Source organism: Mobula hypostoma, chromosome 28, assembly GCF_963921235.1.
Source record: "Mobula hypostoma chromosome 28, sMobHyp1.1, whole genome shotgun sequence".
In the NCBI taxonomy this organism is placed as follows: domain Eukaryota; kingdom Metazoa; phylum Chordata; class Chondrichthyes; order Myliobatiformes; family Myliobatidae; genus Mobula; species Mobula hypostoma.
This window is the reverse complement of record NC_086124.1, coordinates 32374642-32390987: the sequence shown is the minus strand read 5'-3', so window position 1 is coordinate 32390987 and position 16346 is coordinate 32374642. Positions and strand designations below refer to the sequence as shown.

The window sequence follows — 16346 nt, the reverse complement described above, 5'->3', positions numbered from 1 at the left end:
CCAATTAACCGACCAATCAACATGCCTTTGGACTGTGGGAGGAAACCAGAGCACTTGGAGGAAACCCACGTGGCCATGGGGAGAACGTACAAACTCCTTACAGACTGTGGTGGGAATTGAACTCATGTCACTGGTACTGTAAAGTGGTGGGCTAACCACTACGCTACCAAGTGACAACCCTTTAGATTAGATTAGATTAGATTATGAGGACAAGCAGTCCTCTTTTATTGTCATTTAGTAATGCATGCATTAAGAAATGATACAATGTTCCTCCGGTGAGATATCACAGAAACACAGGACAGACCAAGACTGAAAAACTAACAAAAACCACATAATTATAACATATAACTACAACAGTGCAAGCAATACCATAACTTGATGAAGAACAGGCCATGGACTCTCTCAAAAGTCCCATCATCTCACGCAGATGGTTGAAGGGAGAAACTCTCCCTGCCATGAGCTTCCAGCGCCGCAAACTTACCGATGCAGCATCCTGGAAGCACCCGACCACAGTCCGACTCTGAGTCCGTCCGAAAACTTCGAGCCTCCGACCAGCCCTCCGACACCGAGCACCGAGCACCATCCCTGCTGAGCGCTTCGACCCCGGCCCCGGCTGCCAGCAACAGGCAAAGCCGAGGATTTGGGGCCTACCCTCCGGAGATTGTTGATCGCACAGCAGCAGCGGCAGCGAACCGAGCATTTCAAAAGTTTCTCCAGATGTTCCTCCATGCTTCTCACATCTGTCTCCATCAAATCAGAATTGTGCACAGCCCCCTATTTAACAAATACGATATCACTTCACCGGAGAGACTGCGTGCGCTGTGTCGTGCCGCCATCTTCTCCTCCCGCCATTTAGGAGGTAAATTCGTCCCCCTCAGACGTCAGGGACTGACATTATCGTCTTGGGTGGACTGGGTCAGTTGGAGACAGGGTGTTCATGGGATGGTGGGTGGGGTGGGTGGGGGTCCGACATACGGAGGGGAAGCTTCTTCACTCAGAGAGTGGTGAGAGTGTGGAACAAGTTACCAATGCGAGTGGCGGGTACGATTTCAATTTCAATGTTTAATAGAAGTCTGGATAGGTACATGGATGGACTGGTATGCAGAAGACAACAAACTGTGCAAGTACAAAAAGAAAGAAATAATAATAATAATAAATAAATAAGCAATAAATATCAAGAACGTGAGACGAAGAGTCCTTGAAAGTGAGTCCATAGGTTGTGGGAACATTTCAGTGATGGGGCAAGTGAAATTAACATAGAAACACAGAAAACCTACAGCACAATACAGGCCCTTCGGCCCACAAAGCTGTGCCGAACATGTACTTACTTTAGAAATTACCCAGGGTTACCCATAGCCCTCTATTTTTTAAGCTCCATGTACCTATCCAAGTTGAGTGAAGTTATCCCCTCTGGTTCAGGAGTCTGATGGTTGAGGGGTAATAACTGTTCCTGAACCTGGTGGTGCGGGACCTGAAGCTCCTGTACCTTCTTCCTGATGGCAGCAGCGAGAAGAGAGCATGACCTGGGTGGTGGGGGTCCCTGATGATGGATGTTCTTTTCCTGCAACATCGCTCCATGTAGATGTTCTCAGTGGTGGGGAGGTCTTTACCCGTGACAGACTGGACCATATCCACTACTTTTTGTAGGATTTTCCGTTCAAGGGCATCGGTGTTTCCACACCAGGTTGTGATACAGCCAGTCAATACACCCTCCACCACACATCTATAGAAGTTTGTCAAAGTTCTAGATGTCAAGCTGAATCTTCAAGAACTTCCAAGGAAGTAGAAGTGATGTTGTGCTTTGTCGTGATTGAACTTGTGTGCTGGGCCCAGCTCAGGTCCTCTGAAATGATGATAGTGAGGAATTTAAAGTTGCTAACCCTCTCTATCTTTGATCCTCCAGTGAGGACTGGCTCAAGGAGTCAATAATCAGCTCCTCAGTCTTGCTGACATTGAGTGAGAGGTTGTTGCTGAGGCATCGCTCAGCCAGATTTTCAATCTCCCTCCTTTGTGCTTATTTGTCACCAACTGCTTCACTGCTCAAACTTCCCTCATAAGACATGCTCTCTGATTCAGGCAGAATCCTGGTGAATCAGCTTCCACATCCTTCCTATAATGATGCGACCTGGACGGAACACAATATTTCAAGTGTGGTCGAACTGGGGTTTTATAGAGCTGCAACGTTATCTCGCAGCTCTTGAAGTAAATCCCCCGACTAATGAAGGACAACACCATATCTTCTTAACCACCCGATCAACTTGTGCATCAGAAGCTGCAGAGAGAGTGGACTCAGCCCAATACATCACGGGCACCTCCCTCCCGACCGGTCGTATCTGCAGGAGAAGCCGCCTCGAGAAGGCAACGTCCACCATCAATAATCCCCACCGTCCGGGCATCTTCTCACAGCTCCCATCGGGCGGGAGGTACAGAAGCCTGAAGACCCAGACCAGTAGGTTCAGGAATAGCTCTGTCCCTTCAACTTTTCGGTTCCTGAACCAACCGGCAGAACCCTAATTTCTGCCTCAGTACTGCAGTACTATGAGCACTTTGCATCCAATAGAAATGGTATTGTTCGAATTATGTTCGTTCTCGTAAAAATTGTGTATATATTTCTACAAGATGGCGTCAGTGAACTACACGACCAACAAAAACGTCCTGCAGACAATTCACAGAACAACTTCTCTTACTTCTTTCAAATGTCTTTCTGCTACGAAGCTGCATGTGATTGGAACCTGTGATTTACACTTTGACGGTGTGTTTTGTACGAAACTCCGTGCAGTTGGAACCTGTGATTTACATTCCGATGGTGTGTTCTGGGGCCGATTGAGCAATCTGGTGCTTTACTGTCACTGAGGGAGTTGGGTGAAGTTTGGAGCGGGTGTGTGTGTGTGGGGCCTGGGGGCCTGATAGCCTGGAGAAGGGGCATGAGCCCATGATCGGATCCATTGCTTCTCTCCGATTGAGGTGTCGAGGGCACAAGCTCCATTGCTTCTCTCTGATTCGAGGCATCGAGGATGTAAGCACATATTCGACCCCATTGCTTCTCCCCGACTAAGGTGTCGAGGGTGTGAGCACACGATCAACTCCATTGCTTCTCTCCGATTGCGGCACTGATCAAGGGTGAAGTCGATGAGGAAGGGCAGGCGTTCAGTGCCATCTTCCCACGTTTAACCGGTCTTCCTCTCCCTCGTGCTCACTGCTGTCGAAGGAAAGTGCAGCACGTTGCCAGGATTGATTGGTTTTGAGGGACTTTGAGGTTCACGTAGCATGTGTTCTTGGGGTCTGCTTACTCTTTTGTTTGCTGTTTTAGAGCGGTTTGATCGGCGTGGGCTGGGGTGCTTTGTTGAGGAATGGCTCGGTGGCCTGCAGTGGGCTAGCAGCTCGGGGCTGAACCAAATACTACCGTGCTCCTGGGTTGATGTCTGTGTCGTTCAATCACCTTTTGCCGTCGGAACGGTTTGTTCTTTTTTCGCTCGTTGGGCGTTTGGTGTTTTCATTGACGGGTTCCACAGTGTTTCTGAATCTTTATGTTTTTTTTCTTGTGAATGCTGCTCATCTGATGAGACTGCAAACAAGTTTTCCATTTGCAGCTGTGCTCACATGGACCATAAACTCCACTCTGGCTCTGGGACTCTGACTGTATCAGAATCAGGCTTATCACTGACGCATGTTGTAAATTTATTGTTTTGTGCCAGTAGTACAACGTGGTTTAATGTCACTTCCAGTCCAAAGAGTAAGGGAGATGATCTGACACAGCACTCCTCAGTGCACAGTGCAATAGTACCATAAATTACAACAATAATTATCCTTTCAAAATGGCCTGGGCAAGGTTGTATGGAAGACCAGCAGTCGCCCATGCTGCAAGTCTCCCCTCTCCACGACACCAATGTTGTCCAAGGGAAGGGCACTAGGGCCGATACAAAATGAATAAGTAGAGCAAAGTAGCAAGGCAGTGTTCATGAATCAGATGGCGGAGGGGAAGAGGCTGTTTGAAAACATTGTGTGTGTGTTTCAGGCGCCTGGTAGCAATGAGAATTGCGGATGGCCCAGGTGATGGGGGTCCTTAATGATGGATGCTGCCCTTTCCAGGCATTGCCTTTTGAAGATGTCCTCGATCATGGAGGGGCCAGTGCCCGCGATGGAGCTCGCTGAGTCTACAAACCTCGGCCATTTTTACCGAACCCGTGCGGCAGCCCTTCCATACCAGACGGTGATGAAGGGGCAGTCCTAGACAGGTGGGCACACTTACCCCTCAGCAGGGTGAGAAACATTCCCTTGTAGATTCCCGGGATTCCAGAGTGCCGATACAACTTCCTGACGCAGTCACCGGGGCCCGTGTACATCCGCTGGGATCCGCTCTGGACCTGAAGTCGGTGGGGGGGGGGGATTAAAATCCCTCAGTGATTGAGTGGTGACCCAGTGGGAGCCTGTGGAATGGGCAGACAGTCCTCTCCCCCACACCCCCGACACCCGGGGAGTAAGGGGGGGGGGCTGCAGATGTCCGGCAGGGACTCAGTGAAGGAATGGGGTAATTCTGACATCCAAGTGAGCAAGTGAGGGAAAACCCTGAGAGGGTTGGGGAATGGATGGCTCATGATGACAGAGAGAGACCCCAAGTTAGTCACCATTGGTGGATCTTTGGAAGGTTGTGTTGTAACTTTACTTGTGCTTATGTATGTATGGTACCTTAAATGTCCCTAATGAATCTGCCCCTACCACCACCCCTGGCAGCATGTTCCACACACCCACAACTCTCTGCGACAAAAACGTACCTCTAACATCCTTCCCCCCATCCCCACACCATACTTGCCTCTAGTCACCTTTAAGTTGCGTCTCCTAGTATTAGCTATTAGTATTAGACAAAGTCTCTGGCGGTCCACTCGATCTAGCATCTTGACATTGACAAAACGTACCATCGTGAACGGTTGTGATGCTTTGCTCCCAGATGAGCTCAAAGCTTTTTATACATAGCTGGAGAGGGAAAATATAAAACTACACCCCTGCGAATCCTTGCAGCATCGTGTGGCCCTTGTTTCGGAGGCCCACGTCAATATCTTTCGAGGGGGCTGAACCCTCGAAAGGCATCATCGGGCCCTGATGGTGTATCTGGTAGGGCACTGAAAACCTGTGCCAACCAACTGGCGGGAGTGCTCAAAGACGTCTTCAATCTCTCATTGCTACAGCCCGATGCTACGTCCACACTAGACCGGATAATTTTGAAAACGCCGGTTTCACGTAAAAACTATAGGCGTCCACACCAGGCATTTTTGAAAATACCTCCGTCCACATTAAAATGAGTATTTGGGCGAATCTCCTACTGGGCATGCACAGGACACATCTACAGAATACAAGCGAAGAGGAAACGGTATACTTGGTGCGCGTTTGTCCAGTTACAGACTGGAAAAACTTAAAAGGAAATTGCCAAATGACGGACAGCTGTTGGCTCTTGCGCAGGAGGACTTAAAACTAAAAAAAAACAAATACCGGAGCGTATGGAGGCAACCGACAGGGAGTTCACAGACAGTATGACCCGGCTGACGACGAACACTGAAAAACTGACTAACTCTGTTGGGGAGGGATTTGCAATGAAGAGGAATATGATGGCTCCCCCCCCCCCCACCCAGTACTTTTCACCACCACAATACCAGCCTCACAGCCACTACAATAGCTACACATGCGGACACACAGACCCCCGGGTGGCCCCACCAGCCTCTTCCCCACTCCCACAGAGGGGTCACCTTGGAAACATTTCCTACAGCCACAGTCTCTTCACCGATGAAAGGGACGACAGGTTTTTTAAAACCTCCGGTTACCCCATACACACTACAACGCCCAATCGGCATTTTCAGATTTAAACACTCTGGAGGGCATTTTAGAAAAGCACCGTTTTCGGGGGAGGAAAACGCCATTTCAATGTGGACGGAGGGTCAAAACGAAGACAAAAAGCTTCGGTTACAGACTTATCCGGTCTAGTGTGGACTTGGCCAGAGTTTCCTACCTGTTTCAAAAGGGTGATAATCATACCAGTGCCCAAGAAGAGCATTGAGCTGCCTGAATGACTATTGTCCGCCACTCACACCGACTGCGATGAGGTGCTTTGAGAGCTCGGTTATGACTAGGATCAACTCCTGCCTAAGCAAGGACGTGGACCCACTGCAGTTTGCCGATCGCCACAATAGGTCTGCATGGACGCAATCTCACCTGGACAATAGCGGTCAGGCTGGGTTTTTTTATTATTGATTACAGCTTAGCATTCATCACCTTCATCCCCTCAGTTCCAAAGCTCCAAAACCTGGGCCTCTGTACCTCCCTCTGCAACTGGATTCTTGCCTTCCTCACCAGGAGACCACAGCCTGCATACTGGAGACAACATCTCCTCCTCGCTGCCAACCAACACTGGCACCCACAGGGGTGTGTGCTTAGCCCACCGCTCTTCTCTCAATGCAACCAGGCACAGCTCAAGCGCCATCTATAAATTTGTTGACGACACAGCTACTGTGGGCAGAATTTCAGAGGGCGACGAGCGGCCGTACAGGAGTGAGCTCGATCAGCTGGTTGAGTGGTATGCCACGACAAGCTTGCACTCAGCGTCAGTGAAACCATGGAAGCGATGGTGGACTTCTGGAAGGGGCAAGTCGAGGGAACACACACCAGTCCTCGTTGAGGGGTCAGCCGTGGAAAGGGGGGGCAGTTTCAAGTTCCTGGGTGTCACCATCTCTGAGGATCTCTCCTAAGCGAACATATTGATGTGATTTTGTAGGATGCACGGCAGCGGCTATAGTTTTTTCTGATCCTGCACGGTCGGTAATGCAGCCGGTTAGAATGCTCTCCTTGGTACATCTGTAGGAACTTGCCAGTCTTTGGTGGCGTACAAAAGTCTCTTCAAACTCTTAATGAAATATAGCTGCTGTCGGGCCTCCTACGTAATGGCATCAATCTGTTCACTCGGGATAGATCATCAGAAATACTGACACTGCTACTACTCAACCTATCCTTATAAGACACGCTCTCTAATCCAGGCAGCATCCTGGTGAATCTCCTCTGCACCCTCCCTAAAGCTTCCACATCCTCCTTCTAGTGAGGTGACGAGAACTGAGCACAACACTCCAAGTGCAGTCTGACCAGGTCTAACATTACCTCATGGCTCTTGAGCTCAGTCTCTCCACTAACGAAGGCCAACACACCGCACAGCTTTGCAACCACTCCATCAACTTGCAAGAGATCTACGGGCAAGATCTGAGGGGCAATACATTCTTTTTTTTACACAGAGAGCGCAGAGATGGAGGAATCTGATAGTCACAACATTTGAGAGGCATTTCAACAGACAAGTAGGCCGAGTGTGGAGGGAAACGGACAAGATCCAAGCCATGGGAGCCACCTCACTCGGTAAGTTGGTTCAACCTTTGCGCGTTTCCCGAGATACAGTGGAAAGCTTTGTTGTGGACACCGTCCATACAGATCAGTTCGATAAACTGAAGTGATAGGAGAGAACGGAATACAGAATTCAGAATACAGTATTATGGCGTGGCGTGGGGGGAGGGGAGGGCGGGTGACATGGTGCAAGGAGACAGCGCGGTGCAGGTTGGGGGCACAGAGTAGCTGGTACAGTGCGGGTTGGCGGTCAGTGATGAGTAAACGGTCAGGATCTAGTGGGGCCGAAGAGCCTGGTTGTGTGAACTCCCAACATCAGCTGTGCCTGGGGTTTGACATCTCATCTACGCCAGCTCGGGAGGGGGAGGGGGGTGGAAATTCCCAGCTGGAGACGCAGGCAGCAGGTGGAGGGAAGCGGTTGGTGGGCCAGAATCCGGGGAATGTCTGAGTTCCCACCTGGAGCAGGCACTTTATCCTTTCCACGGGCGTGAGGATTGCTGAGCTGAAAACTCCAGACAGGACACCGGCACGGAACAACTGAGAATACCTGTAGCGGGGTGGGGGGGTGAGGGGGAGAGGAGTGGTGGGAGGAAAAGGGAAGGGGAAGAGAGAGGAGCTTGAGGGGAAGGGAGGGGAGAGATGAAGGGCGAGGGAGGGGAGGGAAGGGGAGAGATGGAGGGTGAGGGAGGGAAGGAGAGAGATGGAGGGTGAGGGACGGGAGGGAAGGGGAAAGATGAAGGGAGGGGAGGGAAGGGGAGAGGTGGAGGGGAAGGGAGGGGAGGGAAGGGGAAAGATGGAGGGGAAGGGAGGGGAGGGGAGAGATGGAGGGGAAGGGAGGGGAGGGAAGGGGAGAGATGGAGGGGAAGGGAGGGGAGGGAAGGGGAGAGATGGAGTGTGGGGGGAGGGAAGGGGAGAGATGGAGGGTGAGGGGGAGGGAAGGGGAAAGATGGAGGGTGAGGGAGGGGAGGCAAGGGGAGAGATGGAGGGTGGGGAGAGGGAAGGGGAGAGATGGAGGGTGGGGTTAGGGAAGGGGAGAGATGGAGGGTGAGGGGGGAGGGAAGGGGAAAGATGGAGGGTGAGGGGGAGGGAAGGGGAAAGATGGAGGGTGAGGGTGGGGAGAGGGAAGGGGAGAGATGGAGGGTGAGGGGGGAGGGAAGGGGAAAGATGGAGGGTGAGGGTGGGGAGAGGGAAGGGGAGAGATGGAGGGTGAGGGGGGAGGGAAGGGGAAAGATGGAGGGTGAGGGTGGGGAGAGGGAAGGGGAGAGATGGAGGGTGAGGGTGGGGAGAGGGAAGGGGAGAGGTGGAGGGTGAGGGAGGGGGAGGGAGAGAGATGGAGGGGAAGGGAGGGGAGGGAAGGGGAGAGATGGAGGGTGAGGGGGGAGGGAAGGGGAAAGATGGAGGGTGAGTGTGGGGAGAGGGAAGGGGAGAGATGGAGGGTGAGGGTGGGGAGAGGGAAGGGGAGAGATGGAGGGTGGGGGGAGGAAAGGGGAGAGGTGGAGGGTGAGGGAGGGGGAGGGGAGAGATGGAGGGGAAGGGAGGGGAGGGAAGGGGAGAGATGGAGGGTGAGGGAGGGAAGGGGAGAGATGGAGGGTGGGGGGAGGGAAGGGGAGAGATGGAGGGTGAGGGAGGGGAGGGAAGTGGAGAGATGGAGGGTGAGGGGGAGGGAAGGGGAGAGATGGAGGGGAAGGGAGGGGAGAGATGGAGGGGAAGGGAGGGGAGGGAAGGGGAGAGATGGAGGGTGAGGGAGAGAGTAAGAGGGGAAGGGGATGGAGAGGGAGGGTGTAAGGAGGAAGATGAACAGAGGGAATGAGGAAGAGAGTTATTTTCCTCAGAACCTCCCTTGTTGCCCCTCCCACAGTGTGGCACTCCCAATTAACATGTGCTGCTCTTCCCACCATGAAATGGCACCATTCAGCCCATCAAAGCTGTTCTGGCCCACAGAGGAAAAAAGCCAACCCTGTCCCTTCCTGGTTCCCTGCTGGGCTGGGTAATTCGTAACGCGGTTCCCCCGTTCCATTCCCTCCCCAAGGTACACCCTACACCCCCGATATTCTCACTACCGTTCGCATCCTCTGGATATCCCTGGCTCCAATCCTTGCGTTGTACCCTCTTCTTCAGATATCCCTGGTGCCATTCCTACCCCCGAGTAATCCCGGCACAGTCTCCCCTGGATGTTCCCAGCATCATTCCTTACGGACACTCCTGCCAGTGATCTCCGCCCTGCGCCGGATACTCACGTCAGCGGCTCCTCCGGGTGTGCCTGTTGCAGCTTCTTTCCCACGCCGAATCCGAAGAAACCTACAGCCATGACCGGAGTGATGGCCAGGATGGGGGCTCCCATCCCCCGGTACAGACCCAGCACCCCCTGTGCATGGGGGGGTGCGGTACAGGGAGAGGGGAAGAGGAGAGAGAAAGGGGAGGGAGAGAGTTTAGCACTGGTGACATACTGCTGTCAGGGAGGGAGGGGGTTGAGGGGAGACCTGGGGATGGGGGAGGAGAGTACAAATCCCCAACCCTCTCCACTACACCCCCACACCACTGATACTGGGAAACATCCCCTTGAGGACTGTGCCCTGGGGGTGGTGAGGATGGGATGGGCAGGGGGATAGAGGGAGGGGTAGGCGAAGGAGTGAGGGGAGACAGAGAGGGAAGAGAGAAGGTGAGAGGGGGAGAGAGGGAGGGAGGTAGGCAGGGAAAGAAGGAGAGAGAGAGGTAGGGAGAAAGGGAGGGAGAGAGTGGGGAGAGAGGGAGGGAGGGAGGGAGAGAGTGTGGGAGTGAGAGTGTGAAGGAGGGAGCGAGTGAGTGAGTGGGAAAGAGGGAGGGAGTGGATAGAGGGAGAGGGGAAGACTGAGAACAAGGGAGAAGGGGAGGGAGGGTGTGGGGGGAGTGGAGTGGGAGGGGTTTGAGGGGGGAGATGGGGTGAGGGAGAGGAGGACGGAGCTGTGGGTGGGGAGATGAGGTGGGAAGTGAGAGAATGGTGGGGATGAGAGGGGGAGGGGGGAGATGGGGTGAGGGAGAGGAGGACGGAGCTGTGGGCGGGGAGATGAGGTGGGAGGTGGGAGAGTGGTGGAGATGAGACGGGGAGGGGAGACAAGGGGAGGACAGGACAGGGTCCCTTACCTCCTTGGCGATGGTTTTCCTCAAACAGTCAATGGCGCCACTGTAGAGCTGCCTGTGTCCTGGGGCAGGAGGAGGCTGAGTCTGCAAACAGACCTACCGGCCAGAGAATTAGAAGCAGCGAGAAATGGAGGCCCCCGTCCCCAGCACCATGTCATTCTGCTGTCTCCATCCAAAAGCACCGGGGCTTACAGATGGTGTGGAGGGTAAATCACAGAGATGGGGAGGGGTGTAGGGGAGGGAGGGGAAATCACAGAGATGGGGAGGGGTGTAGGGGAGGGAGGGGTCACAGAGAGAGATGGGGAGGGGTGTAGGGGAGGGAGGGGAAATCACAGAGATGGGGAGTGGTGTAGAGGAGGGAGGGGTCATAGAGATGGGGAGTGGTGTAGGGGAGGGAGGGGGGTCACAGAGAGAGATGGGGAGGGGTGTAGGGGAGGGAGGGGTCACAGATTTGGGGAGGGGTGTAGGGGAGGGAGGGGTCACAGAGATGGGGAGGGGTGTAGGGGAGGGCGGGGTCACAGAGAGAGATGGGGAGGGTTGTAGGGGAGGGAGGGGTCACAGAGATGGGGAGGGGTGTAGGGGAGGGAGGGGAAATCACAGAGATGGGGAGTGGTGTAGAGGAGGGAGGGGTCATAGAGATGGGGAGTGGTGTAGGGGAGGGAGGGGGGTCACAGAGAGAGATGGGGAGGGGTGTAGGGGAGGGAGGGGTCACAGATTTGGGGAGGGGTGTAGGGGAGGGAGGGGTCACAGAGATGGGGAGGGGGGTCACAGATTTGGGGAGGGGTGTAGGGAAGGGAGGGTGAACAGAGATGGGGAGGGAGGGGTCACAGATTTCGGGAGAGGTGTAGGGGAGGGAGGGGTCACAGAGAGAGATGGGGAGGGGTGTAGGGGAGGGAGGGGTCACAGATATGGGGAGGGGTGTAGGGGAGGGAGGGGTCACAGAGATGGGGAGGGAGGGGTCACAGAGATGGGGAAGGGTGTAGGGGAGGGAGGGGAAATCACAGAGATGGGGAGGGGTGTAGGGGAGGGAGGGGTCACAGAGATGGGGAGGGGTGTAGGGGAGGGAGGGGAAATCACAGAGATGGGGAGGGGTGTAGAGGAGGGAGGGGTCACAGAGATGGGAAGGGGTGTAGGGGAGGGAGGGGGGTCACAGAGAGAGATGGGGAGGGGTGTAGGGGAGGGAGGGGTCATAAAGATGGGGAGGGGTGTAGGGGAGGGAGGGGTCACAGAGAGAGATGGGGAGGGTTGTAGGGGAGGGAGGGGTCACAGAGATGGGGAGGGGTGTAGGGGAGGGAGGGGAAATCACAGAGATGGGGAGGGGTGTAGGGGAGGGAGGGGTCAAAGAGATGGGGAGGGGTGTAGGGGAGGGCGGGGTCACAGAGAGAGATGGGGAGGGTTGTAGGGGAGGGAGGGGTCACAGAGATGGGGAGGGGTGTAGGGGAGGGAGGGGAAATCACAGAGATGGGGAGGGTGTAGAGGAGGGAGGGGTCACAGAGATGGGAAGGGGTGTAGGGGAGGGAGGGGGTCACAGAGAGAGATGGGGAGGGGTGTAGGGGAGGGAGGGGTCATAAAGATGGGGAGGGGTGTAGGGGAGGGAGGGGTCACAGAGAGAGATGGGGAGGGTTGTAGGGGAGGGAGGGGTCACAGAGATGGGGAGGGGTGTAGGGGAGGGAGGGGAAATCACAGAGATGGGGAGGGGTGTAGGGGAGGGAGAGGTCACAGAGATGGGGAGGGGTGTAGGGGAGGGCGGGGTCACAGAGAGAGATGGGGAGGGTTGTAGGGGAGGGAGGGGTCACAGAGATGGGGAGGGGTGTAGGGGAGGGAGGGGTCATAGAGATGGGGAGGGGTGTAGGGAAGGGAGGGGTCACAGAGAGAGATGGGGAGGGGTGTAGGGGAGGGAGGGGTCACAGATTTGGGGAGGGGTGTAGGGGAGGGAGGGGTCACAGAGATGGGGAGGGGTGTAGGGGAGGGAGGGGTCACAGAGATGGGAAGGGGTGTAGGGGAGGGAGGGGGGTCACAGAGAGAGATGGGGAGGGGTGTAGGGGAGGGAGGGGTTACAGAGATGGGAAGGGGTGTAGGGGAGGGAGGGGGTCACAGAGAGAGTTGGGGAGGGGTGTAGGGGAGGGAGGGGTCACAGATTTGGGGAGGGGTGTAGGGGAGGGAGGGGTCACAGAGATGGGGAGGGGGGTCACAGATTTGGGGAGGGGTGTAGGGAAGGGAGGGTGAACAGAGATGGGGAGGGAGGGGTCACAGATTTGGGGAGGGGTGTAGGGGAGGGAGGGGTCACAGAGAGAGATGGGGAGGGGTGTAGGGGAGGGAGGGGTCATAAAAATGGGGAGGGGTGTAGGGGAGGGAGGGGTCACAGAGAGAGATGGGGAGGGTTGTAGGGGAGGGAGGGGTCACAGAGATGGGGAAGGGTGTAGGGGAGGGAGGGGTCACAGAGAGAGATGGGGAGGGGTGTAGGGGAGGGAGGGGTCACAGAGATGGGGAGGGGTGTAGGGGAGGGAGGGGAAATCACAGAGATGGGGAGGGGTGTAGAGGAGGGAGGGGTCACAGAGATGGGAAGGGGTGTAGGGGAGGGAGGGGGGTCACAGAGAGAGATGGGGAGGGGTGTAGGGGAGGGAGGGGTCACAGAGATGGGGAGGGGTGTAGGGGAGGCAGGGGTCACAGAGATGGGGAGGGGTGTAGGGGAGGGAGGGGTCACAGAGATGGGGAGGGGTGTAGGGGAGGGAGGGGTCACAGAGATGGGGAGGGGTGTAGGGAAGGGAGGGGTCACAGAGAGAGATGGGGAGGGGTGTAGGGGAGGGAGGGGTCACAGATTTGGGGAGGGGTCACAGAGATGGGGAGGGGTGTAGGGGAGGGCGGGGTCACAGAGAGAGATGGGGAGGGTTGTAGGGGAGGGAGGGGTCACAGAGATGGGGAGGGGTGTAGGGGAGGGAGGGGAAATCACAGAGATGGGGAGTGGTGTAGAGGAGGGAGGGGTCATAGAGATGGGGAGTGGTGTAGGGGAGGGAGGGGGGTCACAGAGAGAGATGGGGAGGGGTGTAGGGGAGGGAGGGGTCACAGAAATGGGGAGGGGGGTCACAGATTTGGGGAGGGGTGTAGGGAAGGGAGGGTGAACAGAGATGGGGAGGGAGGGGTCACAGATTTCGGGAGAGGTGTAGGGGAGGGAGGGGTCACAGAGTTGGGGAGGGGTGTAGGGGAGGGAGGGGTCACAGAGAGAGATGGGGAGGGGTGTAGGGGAGGGAGGGGTCACAGATATGGGGAGGGGTGTAGGGGAGGGAGGGGTCACAGAGATGGGGAGGGGTGTAGGGGAGGGAGGGGTCACAGAGATGGGGAAGGGTGTAGGGGAGGGAGGGGAAATCACAGAGATGGGGAGGGGTGTAGGGGAGGGAGGGGTCACAGAGATGGGGAGGGGTGTAGGGGAGGGAGGGGAAATCACAGAGATGGGGAGGGGTGTAGAGGAGGGAGGGGTCACAGAGATGGGAAGGGGTGTAGGGGAGGGAGGGGTCACAGAGAGAGATGGGGAGGGTTGTAGGGGAGGGAGGGGTCACAGAGATGGGGAGGGGTGTAGGGGAGGGAGGGGAATTCACAGAGATGGGGAGGGGTGTAGGGGAGGGAGGGGTCACAGAGAGAGATGGGGAGGGTTGTAGGGGAGGGAGGGGTCACAGAGATGGGGAGGGGTGTAGGGGAGGGAGGGGAAATCACAGAGATGGGGAGGGTGTAGAGGAGGGAGGGGTCACAGAGATGGGAAGGGGTGTAGGGGAGGGAAGGGTCACAGAGAGAGATGGGGAGGGGTGTAGGGGAGGGAGGGGTCATAAAGATGGGGAGGGTTGTAGGGGAGGGAGGGGTCACAGAGATGGGGAGGGGTGTAGGGGAGGGAGGGAGGGGTCACAGAGACTGTGAGGGGTGTAGGGGAGGGAGAGGTCACAGAGATGGGGAGGGGTGTAGGGGAGGGCGGGGTCACAGAGAGAGATGGGGAGGGTTGTAGGGGAGGGAGGGGTCACAGAGATGGGGAGGGGTGTAGGGGAGGGAGGGGAAATCACAGAGATGGGAAGTGGTGTAGAGGAGGGAGGGGTCATAGAGATGGGGAGGGGTGTAGGGAAGGGAGGGGTCACAGAGAGAGATGGGGAGGGGTGTAGGGTAGGGAGGGGTCACAGATTTGGGGAGGGGTGTAGGGGAGGGAGGGGTCACAGAGATGGGGAGGGGTGTAGGGGAGGGAGGGGTCACAGAGATGGGAAGGGGTGTAGGGGAGGGAGGGGGGTCACAGAGAGAGATGGGGAGGGGTGTAGGGGAGGGAGGGGTTACAGAGATGGGAAGGGGTGTAGGGGAGGGAGGGGGTCACAGAGAGAGTTGGGGAGGGGTGTAGGGGAGGGAGGGGTCACAGATTTGGGGAGGGGTGTAGGGGAGGGAGGGGTCACAGAGATGGGGAGGGGGGTCACAGATTTGGGGAGGGGTGTAGGGAAGGGAGGGTGAACAGAGATGGGGAGGGAGGGGTCACAGATTTGGGGAGGGGTGTAGGGGAGGGAGGGGTCACAGAGAGAGATGGGGAGGGGTGTAGGGGAGGGAGGGGTCATAAAGATGGGGAGGGGTGTAGGGGAGGGAGGGGTCACAGAGAGAGATGGGGAGGGTTGTAGGGGAGGGAGGGGTCACAGAGATGGGGAAGGGTGTAGGGGAGGGAGGGGTCACAGAGAGAGATGGGGAGGGGTGTAGGGGAGGGAGGGGTCACAGAGATGGGGAGGGGTGTAGGGGAGGGAGGGGAAATCACAGAGATGGGGAGGGGTGTAGAGGAGGGAGGGGTCACAGAGATGGGAAGGGGTGTAGGGGAGGGAGGGGGGTCACAGAGAGAGATGGGGAGGGGTGTAGGGGAGGGAGGGTTCACAGAGATGGGGAGGGGTGTAGGGGAGGCAGGGGTCACAGAGATGGGGAGGGGTGTAGGGGAGGGAGGGGTCACAGAGATGGGAGGGGTGTAGGGGAGGGAGGGGAAATCACAGAGATGGGGAGGGGTGTAGAGGAGGGAGGGGTCACAGAGATGGGAAGGGGTGTAGGGGAGGGAGGGGGGTCACAGAGAGAGATGGGGAGGGGTGTAGGGGAGGGAGGGGTCATAGAGATGGGGAGGGGTGTAGGGAAGGGAGGGGTCACAGAGAGAGATGGGGAGGGGTGTAGGGGAGGGAGGGGTCACAGATTTGGGGAGGGGTCACAGAGATGGGGAGGGGTGTAGGGGAGGCAGGGGTCACAGAGATGGGGAGGGGTGGAGGGGAGGGAGGGGGGTCACAGAGAGAGAGATGGGGAGGGGTGTAGGGGAAGGAGGGGTCACAGATTTGGGGAGGGGTGTAGGGGAGGGAGGGGTCACAGAGATGGGGAGGGGGGTCACAGATTTGGGGAGGGGTGTAGGGAAGGGAGGGGTCACAGAGATGGGGAGGGGTGTAGGGGAGGGAGGGGAAATCACAGAGATGGGGAGAGGTGTAGAGGAGGGAGGGGTCACAGAGATGGGGAGGGGTGTAGGGGAGGGAGGGGAAATCACAGAGATGGGGAGAGGTGTAGAGGAGGGAGGGGTCACAGAGATGGGAAGGGGTGTAGGGGAGGGAGGGGGGGTCACAGAGAGAGATGGGGAGGGTTGTAGGGGAGGGAGGGGTCACAGAGATGGGGAGGGGTGTAGGGGAGGCAGGGGTCACAGAGGTGGGGAGGGGTGTAGGGGAGGGAGGGGTCACAGAGATGGGGAGGGGTGTAGGGGAGGGAGGGGAAATCACAGAGATGGGGAGGGGTGTAGAGGAGGGAGGGGTCACAGAGATGGGAAGGGGTGTAGGGGAGGGAGGGGGGGTCACAGAGAGAGATGGGGAGGGGTGTAGGAGAGGGAG

At 56.7% G+C, this 16346-nt stretch overlaps 1 protein-coding gene across 2 annotated transcripts in view; it reads right to left on the bottom strand.

The window, feature by feature from the left end:
• Positions 1-16346, bottom strand: part of LOC134339051 (mitochondrial carnitine/acylcarnitine carrier protein-like) — a 37136-nt gene that overhangs the window by 10106 nt on the left and 10684 nt on the right. For both annotated transcript variants that reach the window (XM_063035325.1, XM_063035324.1), the window contains exons 2-5: positions 10492-10584; positions 9609-9736; positions 7828-7918; positions 4250-4364 (exon numbers count right to left, since the gene is read on the bottom strand). In XM_063035325.1, the coding sequence (XP_062891395.1) occupies positions 4250-4364; positions 7828-7918; positions 9609-9736; positions 10492-10584 (427 nt within the window). The remainder of the gene's footprint in view (positions 1-4249; positions 4365-7827; positions 7919-9608; positions 9737-10491; positions 10585-16346) is intronic.